The 15870-nt window shown below is 37.7% G+C and overlaps 2 protein-coding genes across 2 annotated transcripts; one reads left to right on the top strand and one right to left on the bottom strand.

Annotated features, from left to right (window-relative positions):
* The first annotated feature begins 414 nt into the window (after positions 1–414).
* On the top strand, positions 415–10269 carry LOC133877390 (uncharacterized). The gene is made up of 8 exons (XM_062315668.1): positions 415–567; positions 1183–2256; positions 4421–4539; positions 7463–8329; positions 8418–8733; positions 9046–9205; positions 9725–9830; positions 9932–10269. Exons 2-8 carry the CDS (start codon positions 1432–1434, stop codon positions 10047–10049), a joined length of 2511 nt encoding a protein of 836 aa, XP_062171652.1. The 5' UTR covers positions 415–567; positions 1183–1431; the 3' UTR covers positions 10050–10269.
* Positions 10270–12546: 2277 nt separating this feature from the next.
* On the bottom strand, positions 12547–13546 carry LOC133877891 (RING-H2 finger protein ATL57-like). The gene has a single exon (XM_062316341.1). The coding sequence runs from the start codon at positions 13380–13382 to the stop codon at positions 12681–12683; it is 702 nt and encodes a 233-aa protein (XP_062172325.1). The 5' UTR covers positions 13383–13546; the 3' UTR covers positions 12547–12680.
* Positions 13547–15870: the final 2324 nt, after the last annotated feature.

Genomic DNA, 15870 nt, shown 5'->3' with positions numbered 1-15870 from the left:
TATCATGGGCCCATCTATTAATTAACCCGCCTAATTCTTTTAATTCAAAAAAAAGTTTTTCGTAAATGAAAGATAACTATTGGTTGAAATGTATATATTATTGAGTAATTTCACAAATTATAAAGATTTTCTATTTCAATAATTTCACAAATTTAATTATGAAATGAAATTCGTTTTCAGAGAGGAACGAGAAGATATATAAAACAATTACATGCACCGCGACGTCGTTTCGGCACCACATAACTTCGCGGCCACTTCCCGTTAGGTTCAAGATTTGGAAACGTGGACAAACGTCACATGAAATCAGAGTGAGTCCAGAAGACAGGGACACCTGACACGTGTCGGCACCTCCTCTCATCACGAAATCTTGAGACGTTGGCGTTACGGCAAATATTTATTAGAAGAAGGTCCGCTTTGATTATTCATAAATCGCCGCTCTTCCCTCCCTCCTGTTTTTTTTTCTCTCTCTCTCTCTCTCTCTCTCTCTCTCCCCCTCGCTATAACTTTCTTCTCAGCTAGGGTTTCGTTTCCTTTACTTCAAATCCAAAAGCGGAGGGAGCATCACCGGTACGTTTTCCGTGATCTCGTAATTTTCAGAATCAGAATCGTATGCTTTAAAACTTGTGTTTCGGGTTTCTGTTTTTAGGCGAATGTTTCGGTTTCGGTTTGGATTTGATTTTGTTTTCTTCTTCTTCTTCTTTTGATGTGATTTGGATGAGCTTTAATGTGGATTCAGTGTTTTATTCGATTTTAGAAACGCTTTGGGTGGTTGCGGGGACAGGTGAAGAAAATAATGGAAAATATGAGTTTGACTTTCTTTCATGGAATTCTGGAAACTGGAATGTCTCAGTTGGGTAGGATAAATAGTGGTGTCAGGCCCAATTCAGCGGAGTTTGTTCCATATTGGATTCAAAATTACGGAAAATCTGATTTGCCAGATTTTGTTTTATTTTATTATTTGCATTTTCTTGGCAACCAAACAGAGCGTTGAGAAATTGAATAGATTTCGGGCTGTATTGGCATTGGAGTTTTGAAATTCAGCTAGCTGCATGGTAGATCTTTGTTCTTTAGGTCCGGAAATTGATAAAATATGTTAATTACTTACATGATTTATAATTTTGACTTAACGTGTTAATTGGGGATTGAATGTCTTGGGAATGACTGGTTTTTTAATTGGTGCAGAAAAAGCACAGGATCAATCACACTTGTGATTAATGCCGGGTGGATTCCATGCTTGCAATTCGCTGCCTTCATGTGGCTAAGATTGACGATGGTGATGATAAAGGTGATGGCGATGATGACCATGAGGGAGATGCAGATTCGATGATCTGATTTTAGAAGGCATCATCTGATTGCATTTTCTCTGGATAAATGCGCTATATATGCATTTTAAGCAGATGGGTTGACTGATTTTACTGTTAGTTTGGACAAATGGCTATTGCTGGTCTACACAACGTTTCTGTGCTTGACTCTGCTTTCCTTAGGGACTCTCATTCTCAAGCATCAGCGCAGCAAGGTGATGAGGGGAGGGTCAGAACCCAAGGATCCTCGCTCCTGCAGATGTGGCGGGAGCTTGAGGATGAGCATGTGGAGAGTCGTGCCCAACAAGAAAGACTGGTCCAACATAGGAGTGATAGGTTGATTGCTGACCTTTCAAGGGGACACGTTTCTGATAGTGATAGTAATGAACAAAGGGGTGACTGGGAGGTCATGAGTATGAGTGAGAGCGAGTATGGAGCATTGTCTCAAACTCAAATTGGCTCACAGAATGAACATGTTGATTCTAGCAATTTTAACTGCGAACGTTCTTCTGATTTTGGGGAAGTTGAAAGGGAGAGGGTGAGGCAGATTTTTCGGGAATGGATGAACAGTGGTGTGAGGGAACGTGCATCAAATGTTCCCCATATGAGCAACAGCCCAAGGGCAGAGTGGCTTGGTGAAACTGAGCAGGAGAGGGTGAGAATCATAAGAGAGCGGGTACAAATGACTAGTAGCCAGCAGAGAGATGCTTCTGTTGACAGTAGAGAAGAACAAGCTGCTGACGTTGGTACTCAGATTGAACGAATTCGGGATGGATTGCTTGTTAACCAGAATGGAGGCCGAAATGAGCATGCCCGGAGGGGCATTCGCCGATTATGTGGCAGACAGGCCTTGCTTGATATGCTAAGGAAGGCTGAGAGGGAAAGGCAGACTGAGCTTCAAGGTTTGTTGGAGCATCGGGCGGTATCACAATTTGCTCATCGCAACCGCATTCAGGTTAATTGCTGCAAAGTTTCTATGTTTGTGCAATTTCTTGTGTCTATTCTTTTGGTTCTTCAGTGTTCCTGTTCTGTATAATTTTTTTTTACTTCTTGTACTGTGAAATTGGTATGAAATATGTGAGTTTGGAATTGATGTATATCAGTCAGGACTAGGTTCTAATGGTGGAAATGCTTTTTTTAACATGATATAAGAAAGTTCTTGGGGTGAGAGCCACATTTTAATGTAGAGATTTCAATATGGAGACAATACGCCAAGGATAGTAGGTTTTGGGCCTGATATCAATAAAGTCGTGCTCGCTGGTAGGTCTTGCTCCCATTCTTTTGGAAACCCTGAAGCGGGGCGACCGAGCCAGTGAAGTGCTATAACCGTAAAACCAAGGATAGTAGGTTTTTGATGGATGATAGTTTGATTGCTGAGGCAGTGTTGATGTTCACTGCTCCACCAGTTCTGCCTAATGTCATGTTGCCGGAGCTGTCTGTTAAGATTGCAGCCACCATGAAGGCTGATGTTCGGAAATCTCCTGCAGTGAGGGGTTTTCTTTGGCGGGGTTCTCTCAGGCTGAGTTCCTCTGTAGTGCCGGTAGATCCTTAGTGTTCGCCAGATGTGTGTGTTGGTGTTTCGCCGTCTGCTTGGATTGGGCTCTTTATAGTGTTAAGAATGTTTGTCTTGTGGTGGGGGTTTTCGGTGATTAGGATCAAACAATGGCTCTGCTGACAGCCATTAGTGAGGATAATCTTCATGAGGTTAAGGGGGGCGTGCTCTTATTCCATAGGCAGAAGGGAGCTTTTGAATCTAGAATGCCCTAGGCGTGGGAAAGGCAACACTCACTCGTTTTAGCGTTGAGTGCTTCGTGTGGGCTTTGGGTTTGAGGGCTGTTGGTGTTTGAGGGTTGTTTTTTGTGGGTTTTTCTTGGTTGGGTTCTGTTCGATGTTGGGTTGTTTGAGTTTGTTTTTGTTTTTGTTTTTTGTTTTGTTTTTTTGTTTTTTTGCTTGCTTTACTTAGGTGTTTCCTGTTGTATACTGCCTACCTAATTTGGGGTACCTTTCGTTTTAATAAAATTTGACTTATCAAAAAAAAAAAAAAAAAAAAAGATATTAATATGGACTAGATAAACCTGAAACATGCTCCAGTTAAGAGTGCCCACCTTGGATGCAAAAATCAATCCGGAGCCCTTTAAAATGAATAACAGTGAGAGATACCGAAGTTGTTGATTTATTGAATTACTAGACTTTTGATTTTCTCTCTAAACTTCCATGAGTAACTACTTCATCCAATATTAAGGGTTTATCTTTTGCTAATTATAGGGAATGTTTTTTTGCCTATGATTTGATTAGTATCTACTTCATGCCATGCTAATTAATGGGTCGATATTGTGAAAGAAAGTACTAGTTTTTGTTGTGGATATTTTTGTTTAATGTAAAATTTCATAGGTGGTCAGCGTATCAGACTGAGAGTATTACGTTTCTTTATCTCATATTAATGTATGTTGCTGTGCATTAATACTACGAAGTCTTCTTGAAAAAATTTAAGCATTCAGGTCTTAGATTAAGTAAACATTTACCAATGTCTTGGCTAATTAGGAGATCACTGTTAATTGCTATTTTCAGGTTGTAATAATTTGTTATTGATGAATTACCAATTGTCCCAAAACCTGAAACTAATGGAAAAGATGAATTTAATCACTTACTATTGTTCTAATACTCTCCCTTACGCATGAGCCAAAACTCCTCCACAATAAGTGGGACTCCAGCACATGGAATTTTGACTCTTCAAAAATGAGGTAAAGTGGAGTCAGAGTTCGAACTAGGATCACATGCTTTGGTACTATAAAACATTACAACTTATTCTAAAAGCCTAAGTATATGGAAAATAGTGAATTTAATTACTTAACTATTTTTTAAAAATTATTAGTGGGTTGACTTGATGTTCCAATATATGGTGTATTGGTTTTTCTCTAAATGTGAGAGTTGATGCTTGCAAAAGGCTAGTTTGCATTGAAGGTTTTTCCTTATTATATATGTGTTGTATTTGTTCTGATTATTTGCTAGTTTAAGTGCTCCTTTTCTTATTTTGCCTTATGTTTGCATATGAAGCATGGGAAAACTTTTCTGCATTTTGATATAACCTGACCATTTAATATGTTTGTCTTCTTTTGCAGTCATTACTTAGAGGCAGGTTTTTGCGAAATGGCCGATTGGTTGACAATGAGAGATCCGCTTCCCTAGCAGAAAGTGAACTAGGCTTATTGAGGCAAAGGAATACTGTATCTGGTCTGAGGTACTATTTCTTTATACCATAATCATAACAAAATCTCTGTCATTTGTTTCTATGTAGAGTTTGTGGTTTAATTTCTCTACTATATTCCGTTATGTTCTTTTTCTGGTTTTCTCTTATCGGCTTTTGTTGTCAAGGGTTGCTTTCGAATTTTTTTTTTTGTATTACGAACTTGCTTTGTCTATCAACAATTAGATAAAACTATGCTATTGATTCTCTTCTCTTTCCTTGTTTAACTTCCATGGAAACTTGAATTTTGGTTGCAGATCGCTAGAAGATTAGTTTCTTTATATTATCGTTTGCGAGGATAAAACTATGCTATTGATTCTCTTCTCTTTCCTTGTAAACCTTAACTTCCATGGAAACTTGAAGGTTGGTTGCAGACCACTTGAAGATTAGTTTCTTTATATTATCGTTTGCGAGGATAGAAGTCCAGGATGCATATTTGTTATGCCAGCCATTACTGGCACTGGAAAGTTGATATTCTCATTAATGATAGTACGTTAAAATTTATCTCAAAGATTATAGATTTTCCTCCTAGCTGTGCTCTCTAGTCCTTCCCTTGAGAGCCTAAACCACAATATTGTTTCTTTTCTATGACCCTGGAACTGAAACTATGCTAGCTTCTTTCCTTTCTCTTCTTAAAGCCGGACAATGAGTTTATGACGCCAAGCGAAGGAGTTCACGGAGAAATCCACTTACCTGACTTCTTTCCTTTATTATGCTTAGGGTGGTAGTCAAGCCAAGTTTAGATTTGATTAAGAAATTAAAAAGAGAACTAGGTATGTGTACCACACATATTAGGCACATGCTTGACTAGAGCCTTGTGGAACACATATCCCATTCCCATACGAACTTGTAAATCGTGTTTCACTTAAACTGCAATTTCTATGGGACAGATTTTCTTCTGTTTAGCAATAGTAATGAGATGTAATTGCATAATAATCTGGTACAGTTAAACCAGATGCATCATTGATGTGGACGAATGGGGGATTTTGTTTCCTTCCATTATCTAATGGGTTGGCCATGCATTATTTTTCACAGAACCCCAGTGAATGATTTGATATGTGAGGATGAGGCAAGTCATACTGTTTTCTTTTTAATACTTTGATTTTAAAAATTTCATTGAGCATTCCTTATTCAGACAATTGAAAACAGTTAAAGATGACCTCAGTTGCCATACCCTCTTTATCTCTCTTCTGTCTTAGCATTCTACAAATTAACACTTTTATGAGTTGTCACGTTTACTCTGGAACTTGTAAAATTAATGAATGCTATACAAGTTACTGAGTTTTTACAGTTACAGCTTAATGTAGATTTTGTAAGTGATTAAAAAACTCTAGCTGGGATTTATAAGAGCTTGTAATTCTCCCTGAAGTGGATGACTCATAAACTCGATGATCTTGGACTAGGCTCTTGGGAGCAGAAACTTTAGAAGCTTCTTTTACAAATTTATGCTGCATCTTGTTAGTCCATACCAATAAGTACTCGCTACTAATTCTGTTTTTTCTGTGTGCTATATTTTTGGTGTTAAGGTGATGTTTCCTTCATCTTCTTTAGGGCGGCAGCCATAGCAGTAATAATATAACGCACAGCCAAGCAACTGAGTGTTTATTAGAAATCTCAGAAGAAAAACTTTTTCATGCTAAAATCTTAGGATTACTGTATCATACATTTTGAGTTCAATATTGTAGGTCATTTAGCTGATAGTCACCAGATTAGAGATTGTGTGAAATAGGGCATTGGAGAATTAGGTCTTGTCCCTTTTCGCAACATTATTAGCAACCTCCTTGTACTTATAAAAAAGAAAAAAAAACATAATTTTGTACAACCTCCTTGCCAACATTTAGCTTGAATGTTCTCCATTGGCCTTGCTTCTAGCCTATGCAGGTACAATGGCATCAGTGTGTTGATCTGAGGTGAGTTGGGAGATGTTGACGTTTCGAGTATCATCTCGTTTGGGTTTGATGAAATGGGCTCACAATTTTAGGGTGCATAGAAAACATGAATAGCTGAAAGTGGCAAGCTATGATTTGTTATTAAGTATTCAGGAATCTGGGTTTGAATTATTTGATTGTTTCTAAAGATGTGTTTGGAGAACAGCTATACTTTTCTGAAACAGCTTTACACCTTGTTGACAGGATTTTTTTAGAACGCATAAAAAGAGATTTCTACACATGGATATGATTGAACCACATAACATGTTCTTAGTGCCTCTCAATTTTCTTATGTAGACTGATAATTGAGTGGAAACTGTTGTGCTAGAATTATGTCAAGAGCTGTCATGTGCACTGTGAACTGATGGTTTCTTGTAAGGCTTGCGTCGTTCCAGATAGTGAGGTCATTTGTGTGATAGAATTTTCTTTCTAGAATATATTCAAATTCTAGCTCTACGTTGGACTCCTGTCATGCTCTCAAGATTGATAACAGGATTTTCTTGCATGGAGTAGACTACAATCCATGTATTTAATAAATTTCTTGGGATTTATCGTAAGAGCAGTGTGCATGGATGACGGAGCATGCAGTTTTTGGATGCAAAGTATGCCTGTCTATGCATCTAATAAGTAACTAATAATTTCTTCACTGGCACATATTTTTAGATTATCATTTAGTTTTAGGATGTTATCACTTGTATGAATAATGTCAAGGATTACTGTGATCATTGTTCCAATGTCAAATATTTCTTGGATTATAGCCCATTTTGATTTTGGGTTTTTTAAGTTTATCTTATACAGGCATTGCATTCATTATATCTTATGACTGCTGCCTTTTCTGGTTCATAGTGCTCCTATGAGACTTTTTGTCAAATTTTGCTTAAAATATGTTGCTTCTTGGATTTTTTTCCCCCCCTAATTATTTATGTATAAGTAAAGGTGGTTATTTTCACTTTTTGGCAATAATTATGGAACCCGTTTCTTGAAAGTAGGGAAGGATTTTGCTCCAGATTGGACACTTCTGTATGTGGTCAAGTAAGCAGCAACCATTCTGATACCTCATCCAACTGTGAAGTTGATGTCAATAGAAATGATCAAACTCGAGCAAACAATGCACAGGATGTTCTAGATGAACTTGGTGAGCATTCTGAACCTAATAATGAGGAGAGTAATAGCCACAGGTTATCAGATGGTAGCAATGATTTAGGGGATGATGCTGTTGAAGATATTCGATGGCAAGGATCTAGTTCTCATGAAGAGGAGTGGCAGGAACAACTTTCAGAGAATGAAGTATCCCTTCAAAGGGGAGATGGTACTGGGCAAAGTGTGAATGGAAACTCTCAGGAAACTACTACTAGTGAGTGGTCGGAAGCTTTGCTCAATGAATCAGGAGAACATAGTAGTAATATGCAAGAAGCTGGTGAAGAAATTAATAGACAATCTGAGCCAATTATTGAGGAAAGTTCTAACCATGGTTTATCCGATCATGTTGATATAGTTCGGCTAGAATCTTCTGCTCAGGCAGAACAAGTCTTGGAAAATGAGGAAAGAGACTCACAACAAGCGAATATTGAATATAATAATAATGTATGGAGTAACGGGATTAGAGATTATATGGATGAAAACCACCTGGGAATTACTTCTAATCACCAAGAGTTGGGGAATGAAGATATGGAACAGGCTCATCTGCAAGAAGTGCCAGAAGTTTGGCATGAGGATAATGGTTTTCAAGAGGCTGTGGAACATTGGTTAGAAGGTCCTTCTGATCAGGAAGCTGTTCCAGTTAGTGGGGTTGATACATTTTATTTTCCTGATGATGATAATGTTTACAATGTGGAACTCAGAGAACTCCTAAACAGGTATGTGATTTTCCACTGAAGGGCTTATGCACTAAAGTCCCATAAATGATCAATTTTTTTATTCATGGACTTTTTGTTCATTTTGCAGGAGAAGAGTTTCTAATCTTCTTCACAGTGGTTTCCGTGAGAATCTTGACCAGTTGATACAATCATATCTGGAGAGACGGGAAAGTAATGCTCCTATTGACTGGGAACTGCCTGGAACTTCCCCCTCTCGTTTGTCAGAAGAACAGGATCTTGGGCATCAGAGTGGGAATCACAATGACGATCAGAGGGAGTCTGTTGAGAGTCCTCGACTTGCTTTACCTTCCTCACCACCAACACCACCTTCTCAGTCACTCTATTATCCAGAGTTGCACCATGATAACTGGCCACAGCATGACATGCATCAACGTCTAGGATTTGTGCGTTCATCTTTCCATTATGATTCTTTGAATTTGATTCCTTTTTCCAAAACATATGTTTAGAAGTGAAAAACACATCAATCCACGTACGCCAGTTTTTTGAATTTTTCATTTCTTTTGAGGCTGAAACTATTATTATAGCATCATTTTTGCTGTAAATCCCTTGAGTTATTGTCTAAAGTGTAAAAGTAGATGGATGTGTGTCTGACTAATTATAGCAAAACAAGTTATCCACCATGGGCTTGAAGCTGTCACCTTAATTCACTTTGTACTTTTAAGTTTGAATTGAACTATTTCGCTCATTTCGTGCAGGAGTGGGAGGTCGTTAATGATTTGCGAATTGACATGGCTAGGCTACAGCAGAGGATGAATAACATGCAGAGGATGCTGGAGGCATGCATGGATATGCAACTTGAGTTGCAGCGCTCAATAAGACAAGAAGTGTCTGCTGCCCTAAATCGATCTATGCTAGGTCTGTAGAATCTTGATCCATTAGTTTTTGCTTTTCTCCATTCTCTTTTTCAATTCTCCTTTCCCTCCTACCATTTTTTCATTTAGCTCAATGGGTGATGGTTCTTGTAGAAATTCTGTAGAACTAAGTTTCCTTGGCTTGGATTTTTTTTTTTTTTTTTTGGGTAAAATTTATCTGTGGATGTACCTTAGATATTGGATTTCATTGATGATGTCTCTTAATTAGGTTTATGAAGTATTTGATTTCTGAAATTATTTTCCTTTTTTTTTTTTTTTTTTTTTTTTTTTTTGGTGTGTGGGTGTGTGGGAATTGTATCTGCAAGAAAAGATACAATAGAAAAGCTCTTTTATACGGAATGTAGTGTTCTGTGTACGTCCACATTATCTCCATTTATTCCCCTTTTCTTCGATTCTTTAGCTAAGTTACCAAAAACCATTTAGAGCTAACAGCTGGTTGCAGCGCCGATCTTGAAAGTTTGCAAGTTGACTGATTGTATTAAGTGCCATGGGTTTCTTGCAGGAATTTCTGGGGATGGATTGCTAAAAGATGAGCCTCAATGGGATTATGTGAGGAAAGGAATCTGCTGTATATGTTGTGAAAGCAATATAGATTCTTTACTGTACAGGTAAATTTTAGTAAATTTGTTTGTCAGTTGGGTGTGGATTTGTTTTTGTTGCTCATATATATAACCTTACACCGTTTTCTTTTAATATTTTCTTGTTACAGATGTGGACACATGTGCACATGTTCAAAATGTGCAAATGAGTTGGTCCAAAGTAGAGGAAAATGTCCAATGTGTCGGGCACCCATAGTTGAGGTGATCCGAGCTTACTCTATTGCATGATCTGGAGTAATTAAGAAAGAACAGTTGGATTAACAAAAAATATAGAGTTTCAATTTCAGTTCTTGCTCCTGGACCACTCCAGGTATATATATTTTTTTAAAATATTTTTTCTGTTTTCTGGGTGTATGATGGAAACAACAATTGCCGTATCTGATTAATTATTCTGACCTGAATAAAATTTTTGAGTGATAAGTTATTCTACTATCGAAATTTCTTGGAAGGGATATTTCTTGTTCATGGCTATACCATTTCTAGACAACTCTATAAATTGTTGTACTTCTTGACCGACAAGATTGCAGCGCAGCAAGTTGTTCCGTGGAAGACGGGGAAAAATGGTTAGTTTAATTTTCCACAAATGAATTTTCTGGTCAGATGATGGAAAAAGTTCCAGACTCCATTCTCATTTTGCCACTAAGGAACCATCTGTCTGGTCTGATGGGGAGAGAGTAAAAGGAAGTGACGAAGTTTGACGGGTGTGATCTGAAACGTTGAAAGTTACAGATTGGCTTCTCCGGCCGGAATGTAGGTTTGGTTTATGCTAACCCCCCCTTTTTTCGGTATTCTTTTTAGTAAAGCACAAAAATTGCGTTGGAAAACTAATAATATTATAACACTAGACTCCCATTTGCTACATGAAAAAAAGCATGCATATAATAATAGCAGAAATGATTATTAAATTAGAATCGCAATCTAAGGCCTTGTTTGATAAATACATGTACAGAACAGAGTAGTGGGTTAGTTTTAAAATTAGTAAAAAGTGATGATGTGATATAAAATAAAAAGAATTTGTATAAAAAAGTGAAATAATTTTGTATTGTAGTGAACTTTTTTATTTGAATAGTAATAAAAAATTATTGATGTGATATAAAAAGTGAAAAAAGTGGAAATGTTTTGATATTGATCGGTGGTGAATAATATAAAGAAATTAAAAAAAAAAAATGCATGAACTGTTATGTTCTGTTCTGTATTCTATCAAACAAGGCCTAAGACTCCGTGAACCGTACTACAACCATCTGGCATCTAATTCTGCTATGCGTCCGAACATGATTCTGACTAGTATTTTGACTATGCAGACGCAAAGAATGTCGTTTTATAAATTTATTCAAAAAGCAAGTCGCTTACTAGTCGTCTCTATTAATGGGAGTTTCTTAGTCCCATAAGCAAGAGAAGAGGGAAGTTAAAAGGGGATTTTTGTCACCGTTAAACCAAAGATCTATAAAGGAGTATAAATATATGCTTTCGAAGACAATATCGAAAACAATCGATTAAACGTAATGGTAAAGTTGATGAATACGAAACGGACATTAGTGGGTTAGGTTATAGTATAATAGGGTTTGGGTCAAAATGGGTCAACTTAGTTTTAATAAACGGGTTAAATTTGTGTATAGTATAAGGAAAATGTTAAAAGCACAACTCTCAGTACAATTTTAACACAACTCCATACACATGGGTCTCACCCCAATGTGTGTTGGGTTGTGTTAAGGTCAAAACAGGTTAACTCAATTAGACTCAGATTGTGTTAACCTAGTTATAATTTAATTTGGGTTAATTACCTTTTTCCCATGAACTATCAACTTTTGCGTAAAGCCCTTACAAACTACTAACTTGATCAAAATAGAGCATTCAACTACCAAACACAACCATTTTCCTCCCTTCTGTCAGTTAGAGGGTTAAAACAAACGGTCAACGGGTCACGTGACCGTCACATGCTGTTTTACATGGGAGCATGTTGGAATATGGTGGTAGTTCATGGAGGGGAAATAGGAAGAAAATGAGGGTAAAACATAATGTTTTCACCCCTTTGACCAACGGAAGGGAGGAAATGAGTTGTCTCTGGTAGTTGAATGCTCTACTTTGGTCGAGTTGATAGTTTATGGGGGCTTTGCATAAAAGTTGGTAGTTCATGCCTTCATGGGAAAAAAAGTAATTACCCCATTAAATTATGTTCTTTACTCTTAAAACTTTGAGCATATAACCACTACACCCCTATATTATCCCAAGCTACATGTCCACACTTTCTGTGGCCTCCAAGATGGCAAAGTACTTAGATGGGTACTCACCCACGTACCTCAAGGGCTTAATCCTGACCTCCTTGACAAGCAAAAGAAGCTATTTCGTGCAAATTAAACGGGTTGTGTTAAGGTTGAGGGGTTTAATACGATTTATTAAATGAATTAATTGTGTTCGAGTGGACTCATATAATCATATACCCATAATTCAACATAACTCAAATTCGACTCATGAACTCAAAATGCACCTTGCGTAATAGATGTCTCATTTGTTTGTTTGGGAATGATTGTTGTACAACTCTTGTATAACTCTAACAATTTTTTTTTAAAACTAACAATTGAATATGTTTTTCTATATTTTTAATTGTTGATTTAAAAAAAATTGGAGTAAACGAATCATTTCACCCTTTGTTTATGTATATTTTGTTTTTTTGGAAGGGTATTAATAGAGGTCTCCTTTTGTATTGGTTTTGTCATGCCAAGTAAGCTTTGGAATAGAAATCAGTTTAACTTTAGATGAAAAAAAAATCTGACCAACAATCTCTCGCTTGTCTTGCTTACCCCTCGACATAGAAATAATCTATACATGTAGCACACGACAAAGGATCCATATGTACAAGTTTTACACGCTCGATGTTCTTTGCAACACAACTCCATCTCCTAAGCTGGAACAACTACTGTTCCTCCTCACACCTAAACTAAACGATCCCACCACCCTCACCTCATTATTACACGCGTCACAGTTTTCCGCCGTCGATCTTTCACCTGACTCGCTCACACCTTGATCACACCTCTCCTGTTTCACACCCAAACTACCCCCATCCAAAAACTGAGCCGACCGGCACACCGGACATGTCACGTGCGAAGACAGCCACGCGTCGATGCACACCGGGTGAAACACGTGCTTGCAAAACGGTATCACTTTCACGGCCTCTCTCTCCTCGAACTCGCTCAGACAAATAGCGCAGTCCAGCTGGTACTTCGCGCCCCCACAGTAAGAGTAGACCGGCAGAGCCCGAATCGTCATGGGGTCCACCCCTTTACGCAGGTTCGACGTTGTTGTTTGCCGGCTAGTTTGGCGTCGGCGACTAGATGACTCGGCTGCGGGGCCGCCGGAGAGTTGGCGCAAGCAGTTGGAAAAGCAGCCGATGGCGAAAAGCGCAACGAGGACCACGACCACTACAACAACCGCAGGATACTGAAACTGGACGGGGGAAGGGTCCAAGGCCAAGGGTCGTTCGGTCGGTGGCGATGGAGATGAAGAGGTGGCAGAGGAGAGAGGCGGGATTGAGTGGGTGAATAGTTTTCGGTTGCGGGGTTTCATTCTGATTACCTACTGAGAGAGAGAGAGAGAGAGAGAGAGAGAGAGAGAGAGAGAGCCTGTGTGTGCGTGTGTTTGGGTGAGGGAAAGCGAATATTTAAGAAAGGGTTTATCTGGAGAGAGGAAAACGTGAGAAGATTCTGTGGGCGGGTTTTAGTTTCCATGGCGGTGGCTATTTCAGGGGTTGAATTTGGATAAGGTGAATCTTTTTATATCTTACGTGTATGTGTATGTTTGCGTGTAACTTTAGGTTCTCCTTTTTTTTTTTTTTGTTTTTAATTTGGATAAAGCCTACTCGGACTACCATTACTTTTTTGCTCCGGTGGAAAAAAAACACGAAATTAGATTCGCCAGAGAGTCGCACGACTCGCACTCCAGCCCACCGAATACGTCTGAAGGCACACAGTCACACATACCACAATAAATACATGGAGGTGCACCGCATTGAATCTCTACCCACACTTGCCACATCATTTTGTTTGCTAGAGGACAAAGGTTGTCCGGAAAAAAACCACGAGGCTTGAGCCAGATATTTTGTACCGTCACAATATGCCCAATAACGGGGTGACACGGGAGAGGATAATTATGCAGATAGAGAGAAATCTACTATTAGAGTATCTTCAAAAGAATAGGCAATCACTTAGTTACGATGGTTGACCGCTATTCTTGGAGTGCAATACCTAAGGTTCTACAACCTAATAGGCGGCTAGCTTATGAATTGTTTAAGGTTTTCTCAAATTCTAATCCATAAATTGTATGTTTGGAAACAAGAAGAATTTTGATTTTATTTGTTACAATATTCGAATTTTTTAAAAACAAATCAGGTTTTATTCCATTTTTTCTAATTTTTTTTCTCAAAAAATCAAACTATCCAAACATATTTTTCAATTTTATTTGCCTCGGAATTCGCATATTAAATTATAATTTAATTTAGATTCAAAAAATCGAACACCTAAACATGCCATTTGATGATCTGTTTAAGATTCACAATACTTAAACATGAGTGATTTTAACTTTGTTGGAATGAGATGTTTAAGATTCACAATTTAAACAAGTTATGAACAAGGATTCGAATGATGTAACCTAATTTGATTATGGTTACCATGTCAAGTTTTGGATGGAAGGTTTAGGGTTGGCAATATTTTTTTTAATGTGAGTAGGAGTTGAATCTCCAAGAACCTAAGAGATGACAAAGTTCATTTTGGAAAAAGAGATCCTAATTTGATTAGGTCAACCATGTCATATAAAGTATGACTTATATTTTAGAAAATGAGAAAAATACAATTTAGCCCCATAAACTACCACTATTTCTCCGAATGGCTCCTTAAACTACCAAGGCTTGCACTCTCGCCCCCCAAACTATCAAAACATTTGAAAAATGCCCATTTTAGCTAAATATCCCCATAATACTCATGTCACATGTCATTTTTCAATTAAAAAATTCAAAAAAATAAATTAAAAAAATAAATAAACTAAAATTTTATTTCTTATTTTTATTTCATTTTTTTTTAAAAAATATGGGTGTTTGGGGTGGCATTATTTCCCAACTGCGACCCGATCTTCCCGACACCCCTTCGGTCACCGTCCATTTGCAACGCCATACTGACCGATTTTATAGCCCGGCTCGGCGAGTTTTGATTCGCAATCATCAGCGTTGATCTCGGCCGAGCTCAAGCTCGCTCCGCTCTGGAAAATATCATTTACCTGAGAGAAAAACTTGTGATCCTTGAGCCCCAGGTAACTATTGGCCAACGTTTTGAACGCAAAAAATCACAGAGCGGAAAATGGATATGAACATCAACAAACAAGCTCACGACCGTTGGTTTCTCTGTCAGAAACCGATCGAGGTATTTCACAACGATGATAGACTTGCTCGTCGTTTGCAATACTTTTTTAAAAATAATAAATAAATAAATAAAATTTTAGCTTTTTTTTTAGTTTTTATTTAAAAAAAATTAAAAAATGACACGTGACAGGGGTATTAAAAAGTTTTGATAGTTTGGGGGGCCAGAGTACAAGCCTTGGTAGTTTGTGGAGCTATTCGGAGAAATGATGGTAATTTGGGGGGCTAAATTGTATTTTACCCTTAGAAAATAATTGGATTAAATGTTCTATTAAATTAGAATGCATATTACCAAATGAGATAAGGAACCTAACGTAGTTAGGATCGCTCATAAAATTGAGAAGGTAATCCAATTAAAAAAGCAAGTTGCAAATGTAATACGATTACAATTGTTTTTAAACAAAGCCTATAAATTTAAAATATCAAGTGGGAGAAAGAATCAATACCGTTGATTCTTATAGTCTCCATCATAAACCTATATGTAATGATGAAGTTAAGGACACATCGCCTTGGCCATGGGCCATGGTCCCTTTGGAGGGTATCTTTACTTTGCAGATTACAATGTTAGATTTCTTTTAGGGATAGAGGAGATGTGGTTATGTATTAAGAACAACCACGCTTTCGTGGAGTTACTTGACAATCACATCA

Source organism: Alnus glutinosa, chromosome 9, assembly GCF_958979055.1.
Source record: "Alnus glutinosa chromosome 9, dhAlnGlut1.1, whole genome shotgun sequence".
NCBI lineage: Eukaryota > Viridiplantae > Streptophyta > Magnoliopsida > Fagales > Betulaceae > Alnus > Alnus glutinosa.
Note: the sequence above shows the minus strand (reverse complement) of the source record. Positions and strands in the feature narration are given on the sequence as shown.